The sequence below is a fragment of the Bos mutus genome, chromosome 16 (assembly GCF_027580195.1).
Source record: "Bos mutus isolate GX-2022 chromosome 16, NWIPB_WYAK_1.1, whole genome shotgun sequence".
NCBI lineage: Eukaryota > Metazoa > Chordata > Mammalia > Artiodactyla > Bovidae > Bos > Bos mutus.
In genome coordinates, this window is record NC_091632.1 from 6,682,166 (window position 1) to 6,694,374 (window position 12,209).

The 12,209-nt window shown below is 49.0% G+C and overlaps 1 protein-coding gene across 1 annotated transcript in view; it reads right to left on the bottom strand.

The window, feature by feature from the left end:
• Nucleotides 1–12,209, bottom strand: part of CAMSAP2 (calmodulin regulated spectrin associated protein family member 2) — a 98,428-nt gene that overhangs the window by 34,561 nt on the left and 51,658 nt on the right. The window contains 1 exon segment of the mRNA XM_070384660.1: nt 2,047–2,208. Coding sequence (XP_070240761.1) covers nt 2,047–2,208 — 162 coding nt within the window.

A 12,209-nucleotide genomic window follows, 5' to 3' on the forward strand; every position in this document is an offset into this window, starting at 1 on the left:
CCGTTATCAACCATTGTAAACTAAATCAATAATTTTTAAAATTCTATTGCTTGAAAATTCAGTTCTGTGCTTAAAAAAAAGGACTGAATCATTTTAATTTATGGTAACTTGGTCCCATCACTTCATGGGAAATAGAAGGGGAAACAGTGGAAACAGTGTCAGACTTTATTTTTTGGGGCTCCAAAATCACTGCAGATGGTGACTGCAGCCATGAAATTAAAAGACGCTTACTCCTTGGAAGGAAAGTCATGAACAACCTAGATAGTATAATGAAAAGCAGAGATATTACTTTGTCAACAAAGGTCTATCTAGTCAAGGCTATGGTTTTTCCAGTGGTCATGTACGGATGTGAGAGTTGGACTGTGAAGAAAGCTGAGCGCCGAAGAATTGATGCTTTTGAACTGTGGTGTTGGAGAACACTCTTGAGAGTCCCTTGGACTGCAAGGAGATCCAACCAGTCCATCCTAAAGGAGATCAATCCTGGGTGTTCATTGGTAGGACTGATTCTGAAGCTGAAACTCTAGTACTTTGGCCACCTCATGCAAAGAGCTAACTCGTTGGAAAAGACCCTGATGCTGGGACGGATTGGGGGCAGGAGGAGAAGGGGACGACAGGATGAGATGGCTGGATGGCATCACTGACTCAATGGACATGAGTCTGAGTGAACTCTGGGAGTTGGTGATGGACAGGGAGGCCTGGCGTGCTGTGATTCACGGGGTCACAAAGAGTTGGACATGATTGAGCGACTGAACTGAACTGAAACTTAGTTAACAGTTACTAACAGTCTTTTCTACCCGTGACTCTACCCGAGGCATTACAAGGAATTAACAACACACAGACTTGTTTTGGTGTGTGAGGCTGCTGCATGCCAGATCTCAGAGCATCGACTCACTCAGCTGTGTACAATACTCTTCCTGAGAGACAGCAGAAGCAGAAATGAGCTGGCTCTGACTCAGAATCCCCCATTCACAAGCTAGGACCTTAGTAATTTGTTGGTATCTGTGAGTCTTGGTTGCCAGTTTGATGGAAACCTACTCCATGCGTGGTCTGGGGGATGACGGCTCTGAGACGGTCCCCAGCGATCCTGGTGAGTGTGGGCAGGGCTGAAAATTTGCTTCAGACCCACCATGGGCGACGTGCTCGCTTCCACCAAGGGCATGAGCTCACTGTTGTCTGCACAGAGGTCAGGGTCCCAGCTTCCCAGGACCGGCAGAGCCACGGCCTCATCCAACTGCCTCGAGCCCCGGAAGCCAACGAGAGGCCAGCGAGGCCTGCAGGCCGACTCGGGTCTGCAACCTCACAGCTTCCTTTTCCTTCTCTAAGGCTCAGCTTTGTGGCACAAGCCTTTCTAACTACATTATTTATTTATGGTCTTACACATGTCACTCCAGCAAACCTAAAAATCATCTAATTGGCAATATGAAAAACTTATTTCATTCCTGGATGCAAAAAATGTTTACGGAGCACCCACAGAGTATAATCCCTACTCAGGAGTGCTGTGAATTTTGTACTAATCTGATATCAACTAGGTTTATCATAAAATGTAGTGACAGATGTTGCAGAATACATAAAATCGCTTTCCACCATTTTAAACCGTTTTTTTTTTTTTTTAAGTCTAAAGGGAATGGGAACTATTAAGTAAGACTGCATGACTTTAATTTTCACTTTGACTTAAAACAAAAGAATAATGGAGTCTGTCTTAGTCTGATCAGTCTGCTACAACAAGAACACCAGAGGCAGGTGGCCTGTGAGCAACGGAAATGTATTTCTCGGGTTCTGGAGGCTGGGAAGTCCAAAGCGCCAGCAGACTGGGCCTGGCAAGTCTGGCCCCGCTTCCTCAGAAGGGGTGAGGGGCGCTCTTGGGTCTCTCATGAAGAGAGCAACCCTGTTCCCACATGAGGGCCAGCCTTCAGGACCTCCGAACACCAGCACACTGCGGGTCACGATGTCAGCGGACAGCTCTGTGGGAGCACAGACTTTCAGCACAAAGCGGGGAGGCACAGCGTCCACGGTTCTAAGACCGCTGCCACCCAGGGGAGCACCCACCTTGTTGATCCAGTACATGACGGCGTCCTCGATGTCGTAGGGCAGGTCTGTGGCCTGGAAGAAGGCCGAGTACTGCTGCGCGCAGGCGGCCACCTTCTCCACGCTGACCATCTCCACGGTGTAAGCCATCATGAGGGTGTCGATCATGGCCAGGTGAGCACTCTGGAGACAGACCGAGAACGACCTTTAGAATCACACTGAGGGACGGCTGCTTTTACACTGTTAAATGTTACTAACATTGCCCAACAGACAGGAGCGGAACTAAAGGTTAGGAACAATAAGCCTTGCTAAGAGCATAAATGGTGCACACGGGCCAGGGGTGAACTCAGGCAACCCAGCCCCTTTATCACTCAGACGCTCGCTGAGGGTCTCCACTCAAGGTGCTCATCTTCTCCCACTCAGAGGAGGCTCCTTGTCCCGCTTTTCCTGGTTTTGAGAAGGTCACGATCAGTTACTCAACAGAACGACTGCCGACTTCAGCGTCATCTCTGAGCAAGCTCTCTCCTCTCATCCACAGGGAGCCGTGTACAGACTCCACTCCTGAACTGTCCCTCGAGTCTAGCCTCCTTGTCTGCTCACCTCCATTCCAGCTCAGACACCACCACTTCTCACCCCTGAACAAGGCCAATAACCCTCTGCTTTTCCTGGCTGCCGCTTCTTCCCCACCCTCTGCATCCACCATAGGACTGCTAGTCTTTCCTTTACTGCTGTTTCCCATGAGAGGTAGTTTCATACAGAAATGTTACACCATGGCGGGGAGCGCGGTGGGGGTGGGGGTCGGTTCTTAAAATTTCCCAACATTAGGAAGTTCCTAAAGTTGAAAGCACCCTGTTGCCCTCCTGTTCCCCAAGCAGTGTCCATGGTTTGGAACGTATTCTCACCAAACACTGTACTCCCCCCAGCTCCGGGGTAGACACTCGCGCTGCCTTCTGCCCTGTGGCGCTGTAAACACACCACCACCCTGCATTTCTCCAGGGATGACGGTCACTGCGGGGCTGCTGGGCCCAAGGGCAACCGTGTGTGTGATCTGAGAAACAACCACGGATCTGCTTGCTGGAAGGGTGGGGCAGCTTCCTCCCCTCCCCAGAGTGTTGCCAAGGGTGCCTGTTTCCCCACATTTTTGGTCAATATTAGACATCATGCACTTTTTATCATCTGTTATCCAGTCTGGAAGTTAAAAACCTTCCCTTGTTCAGACTGCACATTTCTCTGATTAATGAGGATGGGCATATTTTCATACGTTTAGCAAATATTTGTATTTTTCCCTCAGAAAACTGCCCGCTCATATCTCTGGCTTACATTTCTCTGTGAGATGGTCACCTTTCCTTCTTTATTTCTTGATTCATAAGAGCTCATTATTTATTAGGTGTCATTTCATCATCAAATACCTTTTTCCAGCTTATCTTTGGACTTTCTACTTTATTTGGAATGTAATATTATATTAGGAACCAGAGATCAAATTGCCAACATCCGTTGCATCACAGAAAAAGCAAGAGAATTCCAGAAAAACATCTACTTCTGCTACACTGAGTACGCTAAAGCCTTTGACTGTGTGGATCACAACAAACTGTGGAAAATTCTTCAAGAGATGAGAATACCAGACCACCTTATCTGCTTCCTGAGAAATCTGTATGCACATCCAGAAGCAACAGTTAGAACCAGACATGGAACAACAGACTGGTTTCAAACTGGGAAGAGTTATGTCAAAGATGAGTATTATCACTCTGCTTATTTAACTTCTATGCAGAGTACATCATGAGAAACGCTTGACTGGATGAAGCATAGCTGGAATCAAGATTGCTGGGAGAAATATCAAGAATCTCAGATATTCAGATGACACCACCTTTATGGCAGAGAGCAAAGAGGAACTAAAGGGCCTCTTGAAGAAAGTGAAAGAGGAGAGTGAAGAAGGTGGGTTAAGACTCAACATTCAGAAAACTAAGACCATGGCATCTGGTCCCATCACTTCACGGCAAACAGATGGGGAAACATGGAAGCAGTGCTGGACTTTACTTCCTTGGGCTCAGAATCACCGCAGGTGGCGACTGCAGCCATGAAATTAAAAGGCAATCGCTCCTTGGAAGGAATGCCATGACCAGCCTACACAGCATATTAAAAAGCAGAGACATGACTGTGCTGACAAAGGTCTAGTCTAAGCTATGGTTTTTCCAGTAGTCATGTATGGGTGTGAGAGCTGGACCATAAAGAAAGCAGAGCACCAAAGAATTGATGCTTTTTGAACTGTGGTGTTGGAGAAGACTCTTGAGAGTCTCTTGGACTGCAGGGAAATCAAACCAGTCAATCCTAAAGGAAATCAATCCTGAATATTCATTGGAAAGACTGATCCTGAAGCTCCAATACTTTGACCATCTGATGTGAAGAAGTGACTCACTGGAAAAGACTCTGATGCTGGGAAAGATTGAAGGCAGGAGGAGAAGGGGACGACAGAGGATGAGATGGTTGGATGGCATCACTGACTCAATGGACATGAGTTTGAGCAAGCTCCGGGAGTTGGTAAAGGACAGGGAAGCCTGGCATGCTGCCGTCCATGGAGTTGCAAAGAACTGGACATGACTGAGCAACTAAACTGACTGAATTAAATATTATATTGCAGAGAAGGTCTAAATATTGAATATTTACTTGGTAAAACCTGTTTATCTTAATGTTCTCCTCGATGACTGCAATTTCTCCCATGTTTACAAAAGGCTCCACACCCCCCAAGAATATAAGAATACTATACTTTTTTTAATATTACCTTAAATCCGTGTGGAATGACTTCTGAAGATGTTATAAACTGGGGACTAGTTATGTTTCCAAATCAGAGATGCCATCTCATGCTCCCATAAAGTCGACCTCATCTTCTGCACCGTAAAGTTTAAACTCCTTAAAAAGGGGAGCACGGTTTATTAGCTGGCCCCACCTATCAGTCCAGCTTCATAACCTGCATTTCCTTCCCCCGTCTGCACTCCCTTCAGAGCAGCCGTGGCAGAGGTCCGCTGTCCCCACGCCTGTTGCCCGGCTTCCCGCCCCCCACCACGTGCAGGCACGTCCTGCTCCTGGTCTGAGCGCCACCCTCTCTGACTCCCTTTCCAGCTGGTTCTTCCTACAGAGGGAGGATACCTCCCCGTAGAGTGCCGCTCACACTTGCATGAAATCCTGCTTCTCTTTCAGTTTGACTGAGATGTTACCGACACAGCGCATTGCGTGAGTTTAAGACTGGACACACGACCCTGTGAAACGATGAGCACAACAGATTCAGTGACACGTGCACTGTATCCTGACCTAATACCCGAAGTGGCCACAGGCCACGGCATCTTTACACAGCTCCTTGGACGAGGCTAGTGAGCAGCTGCCTGAGGACCACAGACTGGCTGGCTGCAGGATGGGCACTGGCTCCCTGGTGAGACAGTGAGACCCCGAGGGCAATGGCATCTTCGGAGGTACCTTCGCATCCCCTGCACCAGACACAGCGCCTGGCAACAAACAGGGGCTGAAGGAAGGAAAGGAGCTCGTCTACCGCTCACGTAAAGAGGGAAGCGTGAGCTCGACTCTGGACGTTAGGACGTAGCTTTGACTCAGAGGTGGGGACCAGGGCACTGAAAACTCAGCAGTGTTGACAGGAGGGCAGAGGCCTGTCCAAAGCTGCATGCTTGATAACGGCCATCAGAAAACCAGTGGTGACTCAGAGGCTGTGCTGAGTGCTTTACTAACATATCAGTTCTTCCACTTCAAATCTGTTCTGAAATAAGACTGGAGATAACATACACCTTTTATAAACCTTAAAGCTCAGAAGGAAGCATCACTCATGCTCTTAACGTGAGGAAGCTGAAGCTCCGAAAAGTAAATGGTCTGTCCCAATCCGTGCGCTCCTTCTACTGTGTCACGCAGTTGGCAGAAACTAAGTCAGCTAGTTAGGCAAGAAAAATGTTCTGGAAATGATAAACAGACATCAAATGCAAGAAAGAAACGCAAGCATAACTGTTTGAACTTCAAGTCCTATTTTCACACACTCTGCCTCCCTTTCAGGCTGCTACTGTCCAGGGACCCTGGGTCTTCCCTTAGACTCAGGGGGACTCGGTGTCCACCCCGTGAGCCCTTCATGCAGGGATTTGCGTGTCCTCTCCACTCACCTGAGCCCCAGGGAGCAGGGCCTGTCTTCCCCACCTCTGCTCCCAGCACAAGGGTCAAGAGGAAAGCCTGAGTAGGAGGGTTAACAGCATTCTAAAGCGTAACTCTCCTGACCAAAATCTGGAAAACATCTTGAGAGCTGTAAAACCATTCACGTCCTCTTCACTAAGACTGTTTCTCTTGGCAATTTATTCCACAGATAAGAGTTTAAGAGAGAAAAAAAGAGCTGCATGAATGAAACTGACTGTTAATCAATTATAGGAACAAGAAAGGAAGCAATGGTACAGCCACAATGTAGAATGCACGCTCTCCTAAGCTATTTAACAACAAGAGAAAATGTGCTCAACACAATACTGAGTGGAAGAGCAACACCATACTGTAATGATGTCCACAGGACATGCACGCACACGGGCAGACACACGTGTGTGCATACACATCTTGAATACGCCCGTAATATACATGAGACAGGAAGAGAAAGGAAAAGAATAAAAGTAAAACTTCTTAGAAATGACCTTGTAATAATATGCAGATCATTACATAGAAGGATAATCAGTAATGTATTTTCAGAACAAACTTCATCTCACTGATTACTTCAAACTACTCCTAAATTCAAGAACAAATTAAAAAATATTCCACTACTTTGTTTACAGATATTTCCATAAGAGGTTCACCCACTTTTAAACTAAGAATCTTCAAATTTGAGCATGATTTTTTTTACCCCTTAACTTTATAATATGTGGAGAATTTAAAAATTATGTGTAACAGAAACTGTATACACGATCAATCTAGAAAAGATCAACAGTGAAAAATAAACGGTAGGCTACAATCAATCAATCCATCTGGACTGATTTATGTCTCTAAATTAAATACACAAATTCCATTTTTTACCCCAAGAATTAAGGTCAAATAGCAACAGCAGCAGCCAGCACTGAGTGGCACTCCAGACAGCGTTTCCTGCGGCGCTGTGAGACGCACTGTCCCCGAACCGGCACAGGTCAGAGTAGGGAACCGCCGGTGCGCGGTGAGAGCGCCAGGGGGCGCCCTGCAGTCTGGCTCAGCGCCCAGGCGCCTGCCCGCAGCCTGCGGACCTCTGGGCGCGGCTGGAGGAGGGGGCCACCAGGTGGCAGCACAGAGCCCGCCCAGGAGCAGCGGCAGAAAGGCTGGTTACGGAAGGAAAAGCAGGCGCTTCCTGCATCTTAGTGAAAGGCGAGGGAGGACAGGAGGCCCGGAGCTCACGGAGCCGCTACCAGCTTCCAGAGCTGGGTTACAGGGTCATGTTACCTCCGACCAGTGGAGTCTGGACAAAAATCACTCACATGCATATATCAGAAATGAAGGTTAAGGCTGCTAAATCAAGAGCACAGAAGTGCTGCTGCTGAGATGGTTATTAATGAGCCTCAAGATTATTGAGACCCAAGTTCTACTACTTCATGGCTTTTGATATTCTTTTATCAGGTACAGATACAGGACTAAGAAGATATTTCCTGAACTGAACTCCCGCCCTGTGGCGCAGTAGCCAGGGCCTGGTGTCCACGTACCCTGCAGGGACAAGGGGGAGGGGGCAGACTTAACAGACTCACAGGCACACGGAGACCTGGAACGATGCCGCTCTCGAGATGGCACACAGCAGCATCCACACACTACACCAGGGTGTCAAAGTTAACTCCCATTCAGAAAATGAAATTTTACACATTTATTTATATAAACAACTTTACCATAATTTTCATTTATCCTTAACTTACAGAGACACAAGGAAAACAGTACTTAAAACCCTACTGAGATACCACTTCCCACCAGGAAGGCTGTAATTAAAAAGTCAGATAATAGCAGCCGCCGGCAAGGACGTGGGGCTGCCAGGACGCCACACGCGCAGCCGCCCTGAGAGTGGCGGGCCAGGAGAGGGCAGCACAGGGCTCTCGCGGGCCCGGCAACCCCGCCCTTAGCAGAACGCCGAAAGGAATGAAGACGCGTCCACGCAAAAGCTCTACACAAAGATCCACATTAGCACTGTTTGTTGGAGAAGGAAATGGCGACCCACTCCAGTGTTCTTGCCTTGAGAATCCCAGGGACGGGGAAGCCTGGTTGGGCTGCTGTCTATGCGGTCGCACAGAGTCGTACACGACTGATGCGACACAGCAGCAGCAGCAGCAGCATTGTTTGTAGTAGCCAATGGCCATCAAGGGATGACTGGGTAAGCAAAAATGATACACCCATGATCTTCTGAATGGAGTGTGCCTTGGTAAAGACCAACAAACATGGGAGCCTGGTAAACAATGCTGAGTGAAATGTGCCAGGTACACGCAGCACGCGTGCACACACACACACATTCTCTTACTCCATTTATATACAATGTCCAGAACGAACCACTACAGAGAGACACAGAGCAGGTCAGGGGTTGCTCAGTGCTGGGGGTGGGGAGACAGTGTTTCTTTCTGATGAACTGTTCTAACAGGGACTGTGGTCATGCCTCCACCACTGAGTACACCAAGCCAGTGCACGTACGCCTGGAACGCATGCACTGCACACACTGCGTTAATCTCAGCTGCTACCCCCTAATCAAATTAACTTCTGATGCTTCCCTGCCTCCTTTCCAATGTAAACACCTCATAAATCACCTCAGCTCTGAGGCAGGCCGTTAGCCACATCCATGTGTTTGCAAACTGTCCTTAAAAGGACTTCAAGGTGAAGTGACACATTTTTCTAGACAGCCTCATATTTTAGACATTGTTAAAAATGGAATTAAACATTTATTACCATGAGTTTGCTTTCTGTATAACTTTAAGTAGGAAATATTTATGTATGAACTGATGATAAAAATAAATATGCTAAATTAATTCTAGTTTCCTCCCACAGACATTTACGTTCACTTTCTTAAGGCACTAGCTAATTGGATAAAAGGTATACACAGTTTACTTGAAAAGATTATCATTTATGATTTTTCTTAGATAACCTTAATTATTTTAATAGCTAGAATGAGAGATAGGTTGCTATAGTTGGTATGAGAATAGAAATTTTCCAGAAAAAATTTATTTCCAATCATAGTGTCTGTCCTCTTGTATGACAAGATCCTAGCACACCAAAAGTTCAGCCTGTCGTGGGAATCCCCAAGCAGCCAGCAGGTAGGGCTCGGCACTGTCACTTCTACGGCCCTGGTTCAATTCCTGGTCGGGGAACTAAGATCTCACAGGTTTAAAATGAAACAAAAAACAACTGGCCTATCCAAACTAGGCTAGTCCTAGGGGCAAAGAGCACTGGCCTTCAAACAATGGCAGGGCACCGCTGGGTGGCCCTCAGACAGAGGGAAAGGTCACCGCCGGGCGGCCCCCGGAGGGAGGGAGAGGACCACCGAGCGGCAAAGGGCTGAGCTCTAACTGCAGCAGGATCCGGGCTGTCCCAGAACAGTGATGCTGCCTCCAACCTCCAACCTGTACAAGACTCGGACGGGGCGGTCGCTCTGCTACACCTCGGGGAACACAGGCTACACCTGGGGCCCTGGCGAGGGAGGCGCCGTCCGAGAGAGCCAAACCCTTCATGGGACATTTGCTTGTGACCACACTGAACTGACACTGCTATTTCACCCAGACCCACCTGGTCAGACATGTGAAGAGTGAGCGAAAGGTACACAGCAGGGTCACCAGCTGGTAACTCAGCACAATGACACCGCTTAGCGGCCATGTCATTCTGCCTCAACTGAACAAACACCCATGACACCCAAGCAGCCGGGGGCTCTCCTGAACCCATGTCTGAAAGGGCACGTGAGCTCCCAGTTCCACTCAGTCATGCCCATGTGGTGACTCTGATCATCACCCAGGGGAGAACTGTTTCCAAGACAATGTTGAACCAAACTGAGATGAAGCTTTACTGCAAAGGGAGGTATGCAAGACGCAGCCCAGCCCAGCTGTCTTCCAAAACCAAGTCCCGGGCCAACGAGAGACACAGTGTTTCCGGAGCGGCTCCAGCACTTCCTCTGGGCCACACTTAACCTCAAGCGGGACCTCCCCGGCAGCCCAGTGGCTCATTCCTTCATCCAATGCAGGGGGAGAGTCTGATCCCTGGTTGAGGAGCAAAGACCCCACATCCTTCATGTGGGAAAACAGAAGCAGTACTGTAACAAGTTCAATGGAGACTTTAAAATGGTCCACATCAAAAAAAAAAAAAAATCTTAAAAAAACAACATCATTCAAAACAACCAACCAACCTCACACGGCAAGTTACAGATGTTAACTAGGGCTCTCTCAGGTGGACACGGACAGGAACTGCACGCCAGCAGCAAACAAACACGGTAAACAAAGGAAGCAGTCTACAGCTGAGGTTCTCAGTGTGGCGGTCATTGAAAATCACGCATCTCCTGGTCCCGAACTTCAGAGAGCCCAGGCCAGCCTCCTAGCAGGAATCTCGCCTCCACAGCCCTTCATCACAGCAGACTGACCGTGCCATCACCCCACAAGCAAGGCCAGCGTGGGCTTCCCAGAGCCCACCCCCTTCCTGGGCCTGCACCTCCTCCGGTCCAGCACCGCCAGTGACGGCAATTAGAGCTCCGGAGTTCAACTGCGACTCCACACCACGACGGCATCCCGGACAGGGCCCGCGGCGTCCTTGTGTACAAGTGGCTGAGGGCAACAACGCGAGACGGAGAAACAGTTCTCCCCTGGGTGATGATCAGGAGGCGGGCCCGGGAGCGGCCGCAGTGCGCAGATGGTGGCGGCTCGGGCTTCAGCCCCAGCGCGCAGACTCAGGGTCTGGCCGCCGCCTGGCGCTGAGGGGACACGGAGGCGTGCGAACATGGGCCCGCGGAGGGGGCACTGGGGGTGGTGCGACTGCCCCCCTCGCCGAGAGCTGCGTGCGGCTGGCACTGCCCTCGGACGGGGCCCTGGGCAGGCGCTCGTCGGAAGAATGAAGCCGCGTGTCAGTTCCAGGTGACTGAGGACTCCTGCTTATACGTGGATGTTCTTCCAGCCCTCGGTTCCTCGGTCGTGTCCGACTCTGTGTGAGCCCATGGACTGTAGCCCTCCGAGCTCCTCTGTCCAGTGGATTCTCCAGATGACAGTGGGTTGCCATCTCCTACTCTAGGGCATCTTCCCGACCCAGGGATCAAACCCAGGGCTTGGCAGGCAGAATCCTCACCGCTGAGCCACCTGGGAAGCCCTGTCTCTACAGCAGTGTGTTCGGAGGAGATAGGGTGCGTCCAGGGTGGTACGGCTGTGGACAGCCAGTGTGTTCATACATGATCGGGGTTCAGCAGCCCCCTTGGGATCTTGAAGAAAGGGCCTAGAAGCAAGAACATGATAAATGCACCTGTACCCAGATTCTGGTTTCTAAATAACATCTCCTCATTAAAATAAACCCAAGCCTCTTTAGAAAACGGCTGATTCCAAGTCAGAGACAAGAAAAGCACAAAAGAAGCTTGGAGTATCTAGTTGTGTCAGAAAGAAAAAAGGATTTAAAAACTGTCAAATGGATATAGGAATCGGCCTAAAGGGGGCACCCACTGGCCAAACACATGCTGCTGCTGCTAAGTCGCTTCAGTCGTGTCCGACTCTGCTCGACCCCATGGACAGCAGCCCACCAGGCTCTGCCGTCCCTGGGATTCTCCAGGCAAGAGTACTGGAGTGGGATGCCATTGCCTTCTCCAAACACATGCCTATATGAGTATAAAAAAGATTAATGATAAGAATGAATTACAACACAACACAATCCATTTGTCCAATCACAAATGGACAAGGAATGAGAGAATTCTTAAATCACAATATCACAACCACCAACACAGTCACTGATTCAGGCAGAGACCACCCCAGAGATGCTGGAACCACTAGGGGAGCATCACTGGGGAGCACAACATGTCAGTAAATGTCAAAGCATCAGCCCACATGATGCCTCCGTGCTTCAGAGGAAAAGTGGTCACCCTCACAGTCTCCATAATGGGACACGATGAGACTGATTCAACACTACCCCTGTGTATAACACACACCACCTACCCATGTCATGGAATTCATGTCATATAACACATCACCTATTCATGTCATGGCTTTCATGTA